The following is a 20,187-nucleotide window of genomic DNA, read 5'->3' as shown; positions in this document are numbered from 1 at the left end:
CATCAGACCTTATTTCTTCCATATGCTTTGGACCTTCTCATTTATGGCACTGAAGCTCCTCAAATTTGCTCCAGTTGATTTACCTTGGAGATTCAAATTGCCATTTAAATCGCATCGAACCACTGAAAACATTGTTCTACCTCAAACATACAAGACTGGGGAGCCACACCCAACACTGCACATACTGCGTCTCTCTGTCACACTGCTTTCTGATCGCCTTGGAGCACACCTTCTGGTGTCCAATACACGAAAGCACACTGTGAGTTTTCACTATCTTTGGTTGCTTTTTGAAATGTCGTCTGTTTGCCCTTTCCATTTCCAATTGGTTTTTAACAGGTCTTCTGAGTTTCCTGAGACAGATTTTTCACTTTTCAAAAAAAAATGCCTTTTTAGTACTAATAAAACTTTCATATTTGTCTGCTTAATCACGCCAGCTTTACTGTCCCCTTTTTACTTTTTTGTTTTTGGCTCAGAGGTATATGAACCATCTGTGCCTCTAAAACAGTTTGCTTAAATAGCCTCCAGGCAGATTTTATGGTTTTTAAGTTTTTTACTTTAACCTTCAGCCTGCTGTTAGCCATTTTCATCACAGTTTTAAAATCAGCCTCTTTTGGAAACAACTGTCACTATATGTGGTTTTCAGAAGTTACTGGAACTGGAGAGGGGCTACTGACTCCAGATAAACTGTACTGCGGTCCTCGTTCAGCCACCTGAGGCAGGTGCGGGTGTGGTTAGCCTCAATAGGGTCATCTCGTCCCTCTGGCATCGCAAACAGCAATGTGGACACCGCTCATTTAGAATGTCCATGTCCACATCACCCAGCTAAGACTCAGGAAGATAAAGTCTGAGTTACTTACTTGCCTATTTATTTATCACTACATTTCTGCAGATCTGTCATCATGATCCTAGGCACTAAATGAGATACCAGGAAACAAAGAAGACAAAGAAAGGGAGGATAATTCCTTCCCTCCTACTACACCACTGTGCCATGAGAGTCGCCCTCTGTTATTGTGCCAGCAGACGTCCTGTTCTGTTTCCATTTTATCACAGTTGTCTAGTCTGGAGACTTGAGAGTCAATAAGCATTCCTCTAACCCGGAATTTATCATCACCCAAACTCCTGTCTGTCCTTGCATTAATGTTAACATAGATCTATAGTTCTCTCTATAACAGAACCACATCCGTTCCTACACCCAGCCAGAGGTGGTGGAGAGGGGATACCCCTTCTGTGGTTCTTTCTGTCAAAAGTAATTTACCCCACTTATTTTCAGTTATCCAGCCTTATCTGTCACACTGTAATTACATTACTTTCTTCTCTCAAATCAGTGCATTTTCACCCAATCTTTTCTCTGTTGGCACTGTTGCTTTAAAACCACTTAGGCTGTTACAGTTATCATTATTTTTATTATTACTTACTTATTTATAACATACTTCTACCTTTAGGAGTTATGAGCTGTCAATACACTCCCTGAAATAAATTAGTAATAACTTGCTAACTATAGTCCATGAAGCTGAGCGTAAAGTCAGGGAAGGCAGAAGCCAGCAGCAAGCAACAAATCCCCAAAGGCTGGTTGAATGAATAAATGAATGAATGAATACACCAAAAAATGGATACATGGGATTATTGTTCCAGGGAATATTTGTTTTCTTGTTTGTAGGTAATGTCTCGTTCCTTCACAGAGAACCTAAAATTAGCAAAGAAGTGGCAAATCAGGGCCAGGATTAGATATAATGCTGCTGTGTCCTCAGCCCAATAGCCCTTCCTTCTCCTCCCGCTCTACTTAACAACTCTTCATCTTTCAGAATTCAGTGTAACCCCTACTTCCTCAGAGAAGCATCTAGACTTCCTGACTGACTAGTCCAATCTCCCTGTCAGCGGCTCTCCAGCACTGTGCCCACACCACCATCGCACTTGTCACAGTGGCAAGTTCATATTGGTGTTATTATTTAAATAAATGTCCACCTCCCACTGGGCTGTAAGCTTCATGAGGGCAAGAACCAGGTTTTCGTTGTCCACTGTAACTTCAATATGACCAGTGTAGGGCCAGGCACATAGCAGCTGTTCAACAAATATTTGTCTGGTTGATTAATTAGTTAATAACTGTGAAAGTTGCAGCCTTCAAAGTCTCTGCTCCTTTGGCCACCTGAACTTGATGCACTCATCCTCAGACTAAATCACAGTTTGTTTCAACACTCCCCTTTCACTTCTGCTTAGCAGAGTTTTTAGCGACAAAGTAGCTTAAATGTGTGGGCAGGCGGCTAACTCTTGATAAGTAACTGCAGCCTCATCCCATCACCCATCCCATTCCAGGCCTCTGCCTCCCCACATCCAATATGGTCCTCGGCCAACATCTTCCCGGCCACTTACATTGATGTAACGATATACCGGGCTATCTGCTGTTCTAACTGCACCATTGTTTCTCTTCATAAATGAGCATGTCTAACAGCTAACTACAATCCCTTTGTCTTGTTCTGAGCAATCTCATGTTCTATAGAGTCCGAAAAGAATAGAAGAAGTGCTGACTTTGCCTGTTAGAATAGCTGTTATCAATAGGACAAGCAATAACAAATGCTGGAGAGGATGTGGAAAAAAAGGAACCTTCATACACTGCTGGTGGGACTGCAAATTGGTACAGCCACTATGGAAAAAACAGTATGGAGGTTCCTCAAAAAACTAAGAATTGATCTACCATATGATCCAGCAATCTCTCTACTGGGTATTTACCACAAAGACTTGAAAACTCATATTCGAAAAGATATATGCACACTGATGTTCATAGTAGCATTATTCACAGTGGCCAGGACATGGAAGCAACCAAAGTGTCCTACGATAGATGATTGGATAAGAAAGCTGTGGTACATATACACAATGGAATATTATTCAGCTATAAGAAGAGATGAAATACTGCCATTTGTGACAACATGGATGGACCTTGAGATAATCATGCTAAGCAAAATAAGCCGACAAAAAAGTTGAAAACCACATGATACCATTTGTATGGGGGATATAAACCTAAAAGCAACAAAAGAACAGAACAAAGAGAGACTCATGACATGGACTATAGACTAGTGGTTATCAGAGTGGGGGGGAGGAGGGAGGTAGATGGGGTAAAGGGGGTCAAATACATGCTGACGGAAAGAAATCTAACTATGGGATGTGAACACACAATACAATATATATACTGTTAAATTGTACACCTGAAACTTGCTGGATTTTGTTAACCAATGCCACCATAAAAAAATAATTAATTAAAAATAATAATAAATTAATTAATAGATAAGTGCTGATACTAGAGCCAACATTCTAATAACCAGGTTTTCAAAGTAGCTGTTCCTGGATAGAAGCAGTTTGTTTAAGCACTCTATGATGAATGTTAAACGCATTTTCAATCTTTCAATCCACACTTGGATTCCAGATTCCTTCTTCCACATGGCAAGAGTAGATGGGCGTGGTATGTTCATTGTATAAAGAATTCAACCTCAGGAGATCATCTCAAGAGATCACCTTTTCTTCTCTCTAGTGGATATTTACGGGCGCTAACCATCAGCTATCACTCCGATCCCTTCCCTCTTTTAATAGTTTCCAGATTCTCATTCTCTTCGCCATGCAGCCTCCCAGGGGCTTTAGAGGAAAATAAGCCCAACTCTGATGTCAGAGGAAAACCTGATTGACTTAAGCAAATCAGAACATATCAGCTCTGGTCATAGTCCCCAGTTCAGAGATGACCATGAGATCTAAGCATAGGCAATCAGCGTGAATTTCAAAATTCTTGCTTTGAATGCTAGGCACTCTGTCTTCTATTGGATGCAAATAAGTGCTGCTAGCAGTCATCTCGTGATGTCTGGGCACTTGCTGTGGAATATAACTAACACTCTATAAAGAAGTATATAGAGATGGGAAGAAATGAGACCATGATAAGACCAGTGAACTGCAGGACTAACCTATCTGAAGCATGCTCTAACTTAGGACTTTTCAATTCTATCAGATAAAATATACCATTTATTGTTTAAACCAGTTTGAATTGGGTCTTCTGTTACTTGCATAAAAATTCCTGATACATCTTATAAGTCATCACCAAATCAAGTCTACTCAAAATAAAATAAACATCAGAATAATTTTTTTATCCAAAGATAGTTCCCTTAAAGTTACCATCTCTTTTTCATCACACTATTTCTAGGGGTAGAGCTTGAGAAGACCTGTAGAATCTATAGGTCTCCCAACCCAAGACTTGGGTTCTGTGTTGAGGCTGCCTTCTGAGGCACCACTAGGTTGGGGGCAAGCCCCATCTACTCTACAGAAAGAAAGTAGCTATGTCAGAACATTTAAGCAGCAATGTCCATCCTTGGTTCACTTCCTCCACACTTTAAAAATAAAAAATAAAAAAACCTAAATTGGTTCAACACACTTTTGCTACTGGGAAATGTTTCATAACTACTAGTGAATAATTCAGCGAATATGATATTTTTAGTTTTCTATTGCCAGAGACACTCAGCTTTGATGGGAATGCTGTTGCCTTTCTTACTCTCCAAATCCCCTTTGTATCTAGGATCTTAAATGTACTACTTCCTTAACAGAGATCCAATCAACAGTGAAAATCAAATCATATCATACTCCCTGCTCGATATCTCCCAATAGTTGCCATCACACTTAGAAAAGAATCCAAACTATTACCTCTCAGGCCTACATGATCTGGACCCCGACACCTTTATCATTCGACTGCAGTCTGACCTTCTTGCTGTTGTTAAAAAATGCCAAGCCTGTTCCTGCCAGAGGCCCTTTGCTTTTCACTAGGTCCCCCTCCTCTCTGAAACCCTCTGCTACAAGCTCTTCACATGACAAGCTCCATCGCTTCATTTTGTTTCTACCCACACATCACCTCCTCAAAGACAACCTCTGTGATGACCAGACAGAAACAGCACTCTATCACTATCCCTCTTCTCACCCTGCTTTTTCTTCATAGCATTTATCACCTCCTGGGCTTGTGTTACATATATGCATATTTTTACCTTGTATATTATCTGTCTTTTTTAGAAAATAAAATGCAAGTCCCTTTAAGGCAGGGACTTTTCTCTTGTCTAATAATGTATCCACCAAACCTAAAATACTGCCTAGCCCATTCTAGGGGCTCGATATATCTTTTAATTTTATTTTTTAAAGAATGAATGAATGAATGAATAAATGAATGAATAACAAGGTTTGTTTGTTTTTTTAATCTTGGCTAAAAACAAACAAAAAAGCATCACAGAGGAACTTGTCTCCTGTTGGGCAAATTCCCCTTATCTTTAACTATTTGCCCAGCTTTATCTCACCTACCTCTGGATCTCTGTATCCCTAAATCCTTTGACACCAACAACTTAAATTGCTCCAACCTATAAAACATACAATCCTACAGATGATCACAGAAAGTGTCAGGGCCTTCAAAGATTCTTATAACAAAGAGTTGGATGTACAGACATAGAACTGCTCACCATATTTTAAATAACATGAAATCATTCTATTTAAACAGATTATAAAATAATATATCATTTATTGGATCCATACAGAAATCACTACTTTATCATGGAATGTTTGGCAAAAGGCCTGTGAAACAGGTAAGCAATCATTAGATCTCAAAACTCCTATTACCCACTGAACATCTCAAATACACTTATTGGAGTAAGGTCCAGCTCTCTTAATGCTAATTAGCTAATCAAAAAAGTGAAACACTAAGAAAGTTTGTGTGACAAAAATTGGATATAAAATCCTTATGTCATAAATATTCCACTATGTCTGTGGAGAAAAATAATATTTCAAAGTAAAGGCTGTAGTTTTTCCATAATCAAAAGTGGTTAAATATTTTTAAATACGTTTCAACATATTTATGAAGAAATTCTCTTACATGCCTCCAAAGCCCTCTCATAAATCAGTATAATGTTTCCGAAGCACATTTGGAAGTAAAAAATTCATACCTATCAACTATATTTTTCTCTATGAGAAGAAGAATTAAGCAGCAAATACATTAATGTCTGAATTTATAATAGGAGTGGTTAACTCTTAGCCATAGCGAACTAATGAGGAATATTTTACTACTATGGAAGGATTAATCATGACCCTCCAACACTACGTAATTTGACATTTGGAGGACTTAATCATGAATGGATCTTATTCCCTTATTTACTTTTCATCATGGAGATGCCTTACCAAGACAGCACATGTTAGAATAAATATAACTCGTAAGCTCAATAGCTTAATCTTATTGCTTTAAAGAAATGGTTTTTAAATAATATTCCATAGCTTTTTAAAATAGTCCTCACAGAAGCAACACTACTATGATTATGTCATCTCTGGGCCAATACAGCTCAAACATTGAGAAAATATCAGGATAGATGTAGAGGGCCTCGAAGCCTGACTAACCCTCTGTTAGCAGTGAGGTGACAACACAAATTCTGGGAGGTTGTGATTACTGCACATTGTCTTCCCTCCCCAGCCATTGATTATCTCTATCTTTGTTAAAGACTACAGGAATTTCATTTAACTAGAGTGCTCAGTAAATTGCAGCAGAGTTCAAGCATCTTTTACAGATTCATTAAACCATTGATCTGCCTTCTCGTGCTGGTAGTAGTTCCCAGCTTTGGCCCACAGCCTGGGTTTGCAGAGAATGCAACAAACTGATGTTTGTAACCTCTAAAGACAGTCTGTCAGTAGAAATTAGATTCCACCGTGTGCACGGCCACCCTAAGAGTGGATTGTGACACAGGGAATTTCCTATTCTCAGTGTGAAATGCTGGAGCAGAAATTAAGTAGCCATCCACAGCGAGATTTTCTTTATTCCATTCTAATAATATGAACAAAGAGCAAAGAGCTCACAGAACAAAGAATTACACATGGCTTTCTCAGTTCACACTCCTGCTTTTGTGGACAAAAGTATCCAGAGGTATTGAGATAGGGGAGAAATAAAAATAACTATGGGCATCCCTACAGTTTGCTTGTACTAGAATTTGTGACCAAACCTTGCAAAAGTATATGAAAGAGATTCTGGACTCAAACTAATACTTTAAAATATCTCGAGGCAACCCACCAAACCTGTCTTATGCATGCACTTATTTAGACAGTTAACATTTTCAACAAAGCATTTGAATCAATAGAGCATAACTATGATCCTAGGAAGATGCACATTCATTCTCTTTTGGCTTCTCTGGACAGAGCACTAAGACCTCCTAGAAACTTCTCCCCCTCTGATCTTTATAATAACGTCTCATGACACTTCCTTTTAAAGTCAGGCACAAAGAGTAACTCTGTGCTTGATGTAGCTTATGATAGGAGAAGCACATCAAAATGACCCATTAGCTATTCTTTAAATGCTCATTCTTCAGATAAACCTGAACACTGTTAGCAGCAAGGTGAGAAAGTTGGCAATGCAAGTGACTGGATCGATAAGGAGAACGAATGTCCCAAATAACTAGATCCCTTCCTGATCATTTGTTTTACTGAACTGCCCATTGCCCAAACAGGCAGCCAGACTATGAACTCAAAGCAGGCACATTCATCACCGTGCAGCCGTAGTCACCAGAATACAATGTAGCTGATGCAATCTGACACTGTGGTTAATGTTAAAAGGGAGCGTGCCTTTGAGATGGATTGGATAATTACCAGCAGTTCAGATTAGAAAAACCTGATTTAAGTGTATAGCATTAGCTAGCACCAGAAGGATGGCCAGAGATTGACTGTGTCTGAAAATTAACATTCAAGTATATATGTCAATAGCCCTGTGTATTGATCTTTGGGGGACTGGATTCAGATCTATAAAAAATGCCCCCTTTCCTTCTGCTCAGTGAAAAAAAAATGTTGAACATAGATTAGGGCTTGAACCTATTTGGAGTTTAATCATCTCTTCATATTTAATCTAAAATGTCTAATATTATTCAGAAGTTGACATCCATTCTGGGAAATTAATTAGAATTAATTTTCCTCTGTTCTTCCCATAACCTCCCAAAATGTAGCCCATTAAAAACTAGATGTGGTTGCTATTCTTTTCTTTCAATACAAACTCACTTGCCCCAGTCTGTTTGTGTTCCAGGTATCCCTGAGACCAGTATTTTTCAAATGGTATTCAAGTGTTCCAGTAAACATGACGATCACATACCTCTTCCCCAAGCTTCTGGTGACTTTGTAGGGCATGGCGTCCCACCCAGCCTGCAGAGCCTCTGCCTGGAACTCTTTCTGGCTTTCTCCAACAGCACAGCATCACTTTAACCTGACCCACATCTTACTTCACCAGAATTCTTACTTAGCCAGAATTCTCCTGCTCTAACCTCACCCTAAGTGTGTTTTTAAGGGCTAACACCTTCCCCGCCTCGTCTGCTCTTGCTTTTTTCATAGGTTCTCATTTGCAGCAGCTCATCAATATTCCATTCCATATTTCAAAACACCAGAGAACAAGAAAAGGTATGCTCTCCTTTCCCCAGAGCTTCCCTGTTTGTTGTGACCAAAAGGGAACTCGGCCACTGGCCTACGGGCTAAAGCTTTGGGAGGCAGAGGCCACACTACATGCAGGTAGTGGGGTAGGCCTGCAGCACAGTTCCAAGGGACACTACAGAACCAAAGCAATCATCCAGCAGGTAGACAGACCCAACAGGCTCAATGGTGACCCATAAAAACAAGGTGAATCCACGGAAAGAACTCTGGTGCTCCCTCGGCACATTTACTTGTTGATCAAGAATATTTGCAAGCAACTGGCAGCAACGAGTCTGTGGCCTGAGCTTCAGGCAGTCAGGGGACAATAATTACAAGTAATTTCTTAATGTCCTTCCCTAAACCTTCATGAATGATAGCCATTTTGCAAATTAAATCTTGCAGGTGTTTAAAGAAAAAAAAGTAGACAGGTTAATCACTAGATTACCAGGGCAATTGTTACACATTTCTTCTGTACTACTAGGTTCTATAATTAAGTCTGAAACTGAGAATCTTTCTCAGGATATATTCAAGTTTAATAAAAAGGCCAAAAGTCTAAATAAAATGTAACTCCAAATAATACGATGATACGTGCTTATTAGTAACAGGTTCTTCCAAAAGGGATCTCTTCTAAGAAGAGATCACTAGGTATCCAGCGATATAGTTTGAAAGTAAAAGAAATACTTATTAAACAATAGTCCCTTCACTAAATATTTGTTATTTTTATCATGATTTTGAGGAGGTCTTAATAACATCATCTGAAATGTTGTTTGTCTATATAAGCTTCTTATTTTTAATTCATCCCAATCTTTATCTCTTATCTGCTCAGGTTCCTTCCCACCACGGTCTGTCAGGGAACAGCAATATTATGATATTAAAAAAGGATTTCTATCTATTCTTGTCTGAAAATTTTGAAAACTAGAACAAGGAAGCAAAACTTTGGTGTTCTTAGGAATTTGTGTCTATTACTAAAGTATTGGTGCTACTAATCCATGAAGAACACTATAAATTTGAGATCTGAACAAGGAAAGAAAATAATCATTTTTACATTGCCTGCGCTCGCCATTTGTCTTGAGTTTTGATTTCCTGTTTGATTTGCAGACATTAGTTTAGACAACAAAATATTTTCCACGCAGAAATATAAAGATCAAACACAGGCTATCTGGAAATGACTACTATTTGTGGTCTTGTTTGTTACTCTCACTTTTAAAAGGATAATGGTTACAAGGCATTACTCACTTAGGAAAAAATATTTTTAAGGGTCTGTTATTGTGCAAAGTAAAACTGGTATTAGTTGGACTAAACACTTCGGCATCTCTTGCAAAACCACTAAGGAGTCTCTGCAACTTTCCAGTTCCTAGGTCAATCACTAGGCTAGAAATATTCTCAAGCCCTTCTCTACTTGTGGCCTCGAAAAAGGGCTGGGAAAAGAGTGAGCTATTAGTTCCCTGACAAGTCTCTAGTGCATCTAGTAATGAGACTGACATCCCATTGTTCGGCCAATGTTCATGGACGACCCAAGTATTTTTTTTACTGGCTGTTTCAAAAACTTTTGAGCCAGCAATTGAGCCTGCTGGGGATAAGGATTCCACAAAATATAATTATGAATTAACTCTATACACATCTAAGGGACAGCATCCTGAAATGCATAAGGCAGAAGTTAGGTTCATTAAATGAATATGGCCGTGATTCACAGTCTTCTCCAACAGAAGCATTTTTGAAGAAAGCCTACATACTTGTAGCAATCCAAACAATTCTTCCAATAAAATTTTAAGTTTCGTTTAAAAATATAACCTACATGTCATAAAGGGTTAAATTTGGCTTCAAGCCATCCCACCTTACTTCACAGTGCCAGGTAAGAGAGGGATGTGGCATTCTTAATCTGCTCCATCAAACAAACCCAAAGAGAAAGAAGGTTCGAGAAGCAAATGAAATTTAAAGAGCCAATTTTCGGTGGGCCTTCATTTTGAGGGTTGGGCTATTTTTGTCCTTGTTTTTAGCAGAAAATCAGTTCCTGCTTCTATACCCCAGCATTTGTGAAGAGGATAGCAGGGAACCACAGGCACAGCTGTCCAATTTACATTCACAAATGCAGGTGTTGCTCAGACACAAAACAGAGGTCAGCTGAATACTGCTCCTAATTAGCTACCTTTTTTACTAGGATTTTTCTTTGTGAAGTTATGCATGCAATTTGGGTTCAACTTAGAGCCCATTTTTAGATCCCAGCATGCTATCCACCAAGAAGCAGGCTGTCATTCTAAAGCATAATTTACAGCATAGTTAATCTTACATGTTTTTTTTTTTAATCTACATTATACCTAAGGCAAAATTCTGTTCTGCACACACATTACTTACTCTATTTTCCATCCACTTCTCAGTATTTAGAAGTGTAGAATTTAGCCAGAAAATTTTTTATGTAGGAATGGGAAGAACTTTGCCCTTTCCCTAGGATTAAGAAAGTCCACAGTTTTAATAATGGGGACTAAAGACTTTATTAAATGATACAAGAATAGACTAGCTATTTGCTATTGTCTTCAGCAGGGAACGCCCTGGGGCTGATTTCAGCGGTTCTTAGAAATGGCAGGATGGAGACTGCTACCTAATACAATCCATTAGGAAACCCAAGCCCTAAATGAAATGACCACAAAATCCTATCAGTTAACAGAAATGCAGCAGCTGTACATGTTTATTGTAATACAATAGGATATTGTTACAGAGATAACACTCTTAAAATTTAAAAAAAAAGAAAGAAAAAAAGAAAAAGAAGAATCCAGCCAGCAATGTGACCAGTTTTTCTCTGTTTGAAAAGTGAGAACGTATAGTGTGGCAGAGATTTGGAATACATAAATAAGCAAGAAGATTGCAGAGAAGACAGCCCACTAACGTGCTTCTGGGATCAGCCGTCAGACAAGCCACTTTGACTCCCAGGTTTGCAGGATGTGAAAGATAGAGGTCCTCCTTCCTCCCCCTGCTGATTTCACCTACGCTAAGTATTCCAAACGCTGCTTCTTATCTTGGCTCCCAGTTACCCATTTTTCAAAACTATATGCAGTTGAAGTTTAAATTCGTTTGACCTTTAACTTAATAACGATGTAATATGACATATTATTTATAATGATATAAATATATATGGTATCATTATATATGGTATTTTATATAGATAGATATAGAGATAGGTTATAGATTATTTGGGGCTGTTTTTCCAATTGAATTGAGTGTCTTTCTTCAAAGGCTTACTAAAGTAAAACCACATTTCAAAGTATATAACATGTATCACCAGGATTGTGACAAATTCTTCTTGCTTGATTTTTTTCACTACAGGCAGTCCATCAAAATTCAGGCGCATAGCCCTTTAGAATCATAGAAAGACAAAAACCCTGTTCTCTAACCGTCTTCTAGGATGGAATGCAAAGTATTTTGTTGTGGTAAGTAGGGCTTTGAAGACAAAAGCGCTGGGTCCACTCCTGTGACTGTTATCCCAGAGTTCAGCACTCAAAAGGGGGAGCCCCCAGGTCTCAGAGATCACTTTTAATCCCCTTATATTAAAACAAAATGTGTCTCCCGTGCATTGCTCTCACCACCCTCCTCTGAAGCCTCACTGGTCCCTCCCAAGGGAACGTGAACTGGACTGGTGACTGTTCCAAAAAAATTCCAAAACAGTTTCCTTACTTGCCTCCCTGTTCCAGTGAAGATTATGAGCCTAATTCTTAGAGACTGCTTCTAAAATTCCACCCCACTGAATCCTGCAGCCTAATTCTTTCAGCATTATGTTTTTTGGCAGAGTGATGTGACCCAAATTTGCAGGAGATAATTTGCTGCAACAGTGCTTCTTCAATGCAATGAACCCGAGATTAGCATCTCAGGATTGCAAATATCAGACTTAAAAATAATAATAATAATTGTTTGCTTTAAGAAAGGACAGATTTTGATCTTGAATTATAGAAATGGCAATGCTCAGCAAAGTGTGGACAGTTTTATGAATTAAGGAAGCTTTACAGATCAATGGGAAATAATCAAGAACTAGCCATTTACTTCAGTAATTGGTGGCAAAATGCTATAGAGGTTCTTTAAAAATTAAGAAATTAGCTGTGTGTGTATGTGTGTTTGTGACTGTAAAAACATCATGCATTCCATTTCCCATCAGTGGTGGCCAATACTATTCTAAAAGGACATATTCAAATCTGAGATGTCTTAAAACAAACAAAAAAAAACAACCAAAAAAAAACTACAACTATGGCTGTTCCTGTGTTCACCCACCATGCTTCTCACAAATGCTTGGCTATGTGAGCAATGCTGATTCACATATTCATTCTTTCACCTTTTCTCGATATCAGTCAACTTTAATAGAAAGTGTCAAGAGAGACTTGACAGGTTTCTTGATTAGAATTTGTGGATCGGATTTTGGAAAGAGCCAGAGCAATATTTCCATTGGGAACAAGTATTAAACTGAGTGGACTAAAGCTTTCTGGCCATGTGTCTGTGGCTAGTTTCTCAGCCTTTATAAGAAATCTCTACCACTTATCTTTCAAGACTCTAGTCTATGCACTCTACTGCTGGAAAGTCACTGTCACTTAGGATACCAGCTGCGATCACCGTGTCCTCATCAAATTCATTCACCCTCTCAAAATTCAAACACCAAGACAAGAAAAACTGAAGAACAGGTTACACATTAGAAGGGGATTCCTTATTCCAAAAGGTTAAGTATGACAGAGAAAGAGAACAGACAAAACAGAAAGAATATAAATGACAGATGCGCAGTGCTGTCAGCTAGAGGCTAAGAGGCACGTGCGCATGTGGTCTGATGAGGCCTGTGTGGGCCGCCTCTCTCTATGTGCTCTTACCTTATTTCTCTTGAAGTAGGCTCGTCGGCAGGCTGCAAAGCACTTCTCGCTGCAGAAGCTTTTCACCTCACTTCCCATACTCAGGGAATAGCGCTTGATTCCCACTTTCTGGCACCAGGCACACATTATTTGTACATTTGACACATCATCTTCTATAATAAAAGTATAAGAAAAATGTTCATATCAGAAGCAAACATCCCTTCAAACTTAGACACACCCTGAACCTGAATGAGCTACTTGAGGTGTGATTTAATATCCACACCTCACCGCTTTCCGACCTAGTAGCTCTTGGTGGGAAGACTCCGTGCTTTTTCTTTTCCTTTGGGGCGGGGAGGTGGAGTTGCTCTTATATTTCCAAAAGATATCATTTACTTAAAAACCAGAGCATAACTGCAGAGCCATAAAAATTCCTAGGGCTTCTTAGCCCGGCAAACATGCTTATTCTGCCTGGTTGTAAAAGGACTCATTTCTTCAAAGGTACTGCTGAAAGCCTACAAGTTCCATATTGAGTGGGACGCTTATACCCACCTATGTGATGCCCTAATGTGAACCTGGACAGTCAGGAGCCAGGATCCATCTTGGCATGTGCCCTATTACTGTTACATGATATGGGGGTGTTGTTTACTCTTGCAATATAATGATTCTCAAGTGATATGGTTAGTGAAAAAGGAAAGATGTGATGGCCAGATTCTGCCGATAGAAAGGCACTAGCCTGGCTCACTCAGCTGTCTCCTATGATGCAGCCTTCCCACACGGGTGTCCCCAGGCAGGTGCAGGCCTGATTTAAACTCTCCTCCATGTGATGAGGTTCATGTTCCCTAGAGAGAGTAGTAATGGAGTGTCAGCAATGAGACCTGAGGTCACATAGCTTCCCAGATCATTCTTGGTCAGATTGGTAGTCCTCGTAGCTCCTGTAGGACCTGGCAACCACGTCATGGGGATGCTCAGAATGATGTTAGATAGTATGCAAATATTTTCAATATTTAAAATACTGTATTTCTTTTCCTTTATAAGAGAAGAAAACAAATTTAAGTAGTAAAACAAGCCCATGATATCACAAATATTAGTGCTTAAAACAAAGGCTTTTAAAAGCGAGTCAGTTAATCAAATGTAATAGTAAATCATAGTACAAGTGGTAAGATACTATGACGAAAATGTGATGGTGATATTCAAATGACTGAAGTCTGGGAAACGTTGGCAGGGGACTAAAAGGAGACTTTAAGTAGAATTTTAAGGAATATTTCCTAGCTGTCTTGGCCTCCCAATTGACAATGTGTGTGTATGACTGATCGCCACTTAGCCACATCTCTTTGTCCTTTACGGATTTTTTTTTTTTTTGGTACTAACCCAGACTCATGCTCCAGACATGAATGGTAATCACAAAATCCCCAACAAGCTCTGGTATAGTGTTGTCTGATTTCTGAATAAAATCCCCCAAAGACTAATTGCTAAGCAAGGCCTGGTCCATGAGCTGTTGACATATTCATGGTTCATAGAGTCTGTCATGCAATCATTCCATTCCCGGGAAAAGATTTGGTTTGAGGCAGTGCGGTCATCAGCCTGCAAAATTAGAAGCAAACTAATTTGTAGTGCAGTGATACGGTTTCTTTTCCCCCTGAGTATCATCACTCAGAACTATGTGCAGCATTTTTTATTTACCTTAATGGAATAAAAATTCTAAATGACTGTTTTTATTTCACAGTTATATATTATGATTTATTATTAATTATAATAAGTGAGAAAGCGTAAAAATGACCTTTAATGTTAATCAAACATTTTTGATAACATAACTTTCTTGAAATGGAGTCAACACTAGTAGTTTCTGTTTTTCCCAATAGATTAGCTGCTTTAAAATCTTAAATTCCTGAAAAAGAAGATGATACAGTAGAACTCTCACAAATGATCCACTGGCAATAAGCTTGATTCTGGTGAAATCTGTAAGGAAAAAAAAAATTTATGGGGGAAGTTATTTGGCCTGAGTTCAAGGAAGAAACTCTACTTCCCAAGGAAGAACTTTAGGACTCGTATTAGGTTCCCCTCGTTGTTTCTTCCTTTATATGGTCTGGTTTGGGAAACAAAACATAAGATTTTTAGTCCTAGCTCTTTAACTATAATGGACTAAAACTGAGATGACAAAGAGTAAGAGAAGCAAAGGCACTCAGCCTGTGCTCTGGCCGGGCCTGGAGGAATGACACTTGGGGCAAAAAGGCTGCTCGCAGGTTTTTTTCATGCTTCATTATCATCACTAGACAGACCCGCTTCTCTTTTTTTTTTTTTTTAAGGAAGGCAAGGGTACTTTCTTAGAACAGACCTAATGAATAAAAAAAAAGGAGAATTCTTAAAGCAGATTATTTTTATAAATCATTTGTACTATAAAGTAACAATATGGGAAGATGAAACAAAAGAATGTGCACTTTTGTTTTTTTAATCTGGTAACTGGAAAACTCTTAGAATGGTAGTTAGTATCCAGCTTACTAAATAATTCAGTATTCCTACAGTTTTTCATAAAATTCTGTTGCATAAAGGCAAATACTGAAAAACTTCTATCAGATTTCTCTTTTTCTATCATCAAACTGTTATCTATAGCTAATACTCCAAAGAAGAGTCTGGTAAGTAGATTATTCCAAAAGTTCAATAAAACATTTTTAGATATCTCAGGTATTCTAGTCTTATAAAAGTCACTTTTATTAATATTATATTTTTAAAACTAAGAAAGAACTATGATTTTCTAAATTATTTGTCAGCAAAACAACATAGCTCAAAATTCTGCCACCAGACATGAGATGGTGCCCCATCTTAAATAGTATGACTGCTCCCCTAGAAAAGTGAGATTTTCTTAAGTGCATTTCAACAACCACATCTTTTTTTTTTTTACCTGAAACCCAGAAATTACGTGGGTGCTTTACACTGGCAAAACAGAAGGCCCCAGCACTTTAGCTTTTTTAACTTGAACTGCTTTAAATTTTTTTATTTAAAAAAACATTTCTTCTAACTAAGAAAACTCTGATTTCCTATTTTATAGTCAGGTTAAATGTTTGTGCCATTAGAGATTTAAGATTACTTCAAAAATGATTCACATAACGAATTTTTCCTTACAGCCATTAGCCTATGTATTTTTCATAATGAACAATGCAACAAATGCAAAATATTTACAGCATTAAATCACATTGCCAACGTGAACAGTTTGTATAACATGATAAAATTTTCATATGATAATGTCATATAAATATGTATCAGTCAAAATATGCATGTTTCAATTAATCATGAATTTTGTACCACCTCTTTAGGACTTAATTAAGCAAAATGTTTAGGGCATTTTCTTTCTAATCTAATGTTCAAAGAACTATAGAACATTATTCTGCTTTACATCCCAGAAGGAGTAATTCAGATTAATTACTCTAAGATGAAATCAAATTGTATTTATCATAGTTCAGAGAAGTATGAGATCAAGCATTTCTGGAATGCCTTGCTAAAGTTGTTTGAGAAACTGCCCTATCTGGTGACTTTTGAAAATAAAGACAGCCACTGGTCAGTATCATTCTAGAGACATTAGAATTGGCTGTGAACATGCATGATTGCTTACCTGACCAGAGCCCAAAGAAAATCAGGGGACCTCATGGTCCCCAAGTGATTAGACTACAGATTTACCACCCCTTTGCAACTTCCATGGAAGTCAAAGACTGAAGAAAAAATCTGAAAGTATTTGCTAATGATATTTTTCTCTTCCAATAGTTTCTAAAATGCACACATCCAGATAATTATTTCAAGACTTGAATTACACTTGAAACAAGTTGCAAGGCAGTCTGAATTGACTGTGTGCTCTCCACGCCATGAAACAAAAGATGGCACAGGTAGTACTCAGTCAATCTATTTGTTGGAGCAGCTATATTTAAAAACAGAACGAAGACATGGTCTGGAAAGCAAGCAAAAAACTAGGGTTAAAGTTTGCTTTCTTTTCAGCCCTTCTTGGGATAATTCAATTCCAAAAACTCTAAGGTAGTCCAATTTAAAAGTCTTGACAGAGTCCTATACAAGCTTCTGTACAGTTTCCTGTGTTCTAGAAGTGAATATTCAAGGACACCCAGAAAAAATTTGAACCACTGAGCCAAAAGGAAAGTAAACATAGCTAGCCATTATTTAGTATTTAGTAGATGCCATGCCCAGTGCAAAATTCTTTAAATCCATTATTTAATCTTAATTACGAGCACCACCCACCAGCAGGTACTAACATTATCCCTATTGTACAGATGAGGAAAGTGAGGTTTAGAAGTTAAGTAATTTGCTCCACATCACACAGCCAGTACATACCAAAGCTTGCATGAAACCAGGCTGTCTGACTCCAGAGCCCAAGATCTTGACCACTATGCCTTGGAGACCACAGCCTTTTTAAGCATGTGAGATTACACACCATCCACATGGACTTCCCTCTACTGAAAGATTAAAAGCTGTCACAGATTCTGCTACATACTGGAACACTTATAATCATGACACACTAATAACCAAAGAAAATGAAATCAAAAAGGTCAAAATGTCTTTGAGAAGACAGTTGAAGTGTTACTCAGTATTTGTCGATTGATTAAAACAAACAAGTTAAAGGTCTGCAGTGAAAGTCTTTACCTCTTATGACTATAGAACTTGAATTTGCTGCAAACTTCCTGTCTGAACTTTCACCAGCAACTTCCACTTAAACATTAAATGATGAGAAAGAATCAATAATAGCTAGATCTCAGAAAGCATTCATTCTACCCACATGCAAGCAATATTGTTCCCAGCTTTCTCTTTTGTAAGGAGGGGCGTCACAGCAGAATATAGATAAGATTGATGTTCCATGTGGGTCAAGTGGGGAATCATTTACATCTGTAATTTCAAAGATGCCAATAAGAATTTCCTAGCTTCAAAAATTATCCCTCAACGGCTCACTAATTAAATTCTATCATTAGAGAGTAATTTCTTTGCCTAAATATTTCTTATATCTCATTTAAACACAAATTCTCTGAAAGCAAGAAGGCTCAATACACATTTGCCAATAATGATTTACGCTTTAAAATGAGTGCTTCCTTCTGAAAAACAAGTTTTCACAGAGAGTGGGGAGAAGGGCTGAGGACAGGGTTCCAGTGAAAAAGATGGAAGGCAGAGATGAGAGAGGCTAGGGCACCAGATGCCTCTGGTCACTACTTTGCTAACATCTAGCCCTAGACATATAGGCAGAGCAAGCTGAGGGTAGCCAAGCTAAAATAGGGTGGACAGAAAAAAATCCTGTCTGATCACACTTTGGTACTACGTCAAATATTTTCGGAGTGCCTTTTAGATGTGAATGTAAAGTACAGTAGAAGTTGAAGGAGGTGGGTGAAATGGCAGAGAGCTAGGGATCACTAGAAAAGAAAGGTAACACATATACTGCTTTGCAAACCTAGGTCGTTATTATTTGAAAGACAGTATGGTCAGATACAGAGAGATAGAGACAGAAGACGTTGATGAAAGTATTAACACTGCCTCTTCTGGTTGTATGAGGTGGGCAAGTCACTCAAGAGTAGTAATGCCCACCGTAAGTATAGCTGTGGTGAGGATCAAACGAGAGAAAGTAGGAGTATTCTACATCTGAGTGAGCCTTCCTTAGAATTACTGGCAGTTAGAGCTGTAAGACAGGGTAGGTGTCAGCCGTCTGTATGCCGTGTAGAGAGGCACCAGCCTCTTCAATCACATTCCCTCCCATGGATGACATCTATAGAACGACTATCTTTGAATACAAAGAACAACTCAGTAATTGGTTAAATTTCACTAACTCAGACTATTTAAGAGTAAAGCCATTAGATTTAATAAAAGCTTCACTTACAGTTATTCATTCTAAAAATAACGAGTTAATAGTTGACAAGGTGTTGCCAAATATATCACTGTACTGACAGATATTCTGTTATTTATAGATGGGAATTCTTTGTAATTATTATATCAACTATCCACACATGGGTAGATCTTTCTAAGTGCCTGAAAAGTTTGCTCTTTTAAAAAGTATAGTAATAACTGAAAATGTTTGCCACCTTGGTAACTTAACTATCAAAAATTGCCAAATAACAGAGTCTGAATTAATAAAATTTTATTGCACTTACTTCTCATTTAAAAAATAGGTGCAATTAAATGATAGAGGTTCATACAACTACGATTCCTTGTAGTGCCTAAAATTATTCCTATTTTTCTTTTGGAAATGGAATTATTTGAAGTGATTTCAAAAATTTAAATAGTTTGCACCCCTCTAAATAGAGTAGTACTTGACCCCAAAATAAAATCTAAATCTCCACACATAAACTAAAATTTGATTTAAGTAAAAGAAATGAGCACATATTACACAATATGACAGAAAAATGAAAAAATTTAAAACTAATTTTCAATTTTCTAATGGAAACTTTCTAGCCAATTTTAATTATTTATATATATGAATACATACATACACATATATGTATACATATACACACACATATGAATAAATTAGACACTTACATGCAGATCCTTGCACTGGTGACTGGTCAAGAATGCTGAGTTGAATAGGACATGGCTCTGCTCCCAAGAGGACAGAAAAGTGTGTGACTCATTATATGACAGGCAGAATGTGGTGAGAGATGTAGAAACCTGTTAGAGCCCACAGAACACAGTATTTGAGTTGGGTCTGCCCGGTCTGGAGAGGAAGAAGGTTTAAGAGAAGACGGGAAAGGACAGAAGAACAGCAGGAGACAGGGAAGAGCTCCAGGAAGGGAGGAGTCTTGAACTCGCCCCTTCTCCAAGACTGTGTGAAGAGCAAAGTAGGAGATTAGACTGGGCAGGTGGGGCCTGATCAAAGGGTCTTCTGAATGTCATTGTGCTATGGGCCGGGGGGCACATCTTTATTCCACAAGTAATACGAAGCTCCCAAATATTTTTCAGCAGG

The 20,187-nt window shown here is 38.1% G+C and overlaps 1 protein-coding gene across 1 annotated transcript in view; it reads right to left on the bottom strand.

The window, feature by feature from the left end:
* Positions 1-20,187, bottom strand: part of SOBP (sine oculis binding protein homolog) — a 138,854-nt gene that overhangs the window by 87,722 nt on the left and 30,945 nt on the right. Inside the window, exon 4 of the mRNA XM_006926184.3 lies at positions 13,272-13,423. Within this exon, the coding sequence (XP_006926246.1) occupies positions 13,272-13,423 (152 nt within the window). The remainder of the gene's footprint in view (positions 1-13,271; positions 13,424-20,187) is intronic.

This window comes from Pteropus alecto, unplaced genomic scaffold, assembly GCF_000325575.1.
Source record: "Pteropus alecto unplaced genomic scaffold, ASM32557v1 scaffold79, whole genome shotgun sequence".
NCBI lineage: Eukaryota > Metazoa > Chordata > Mammalia > Chiroptera > Pteropodidae > Pteropus > Pteropus alecto.
The sequence above is the reverse complement of the archived record's forward strand: the minus strand, read 5'-3'. Positions and strand labels throughout refer to the sequence as shown.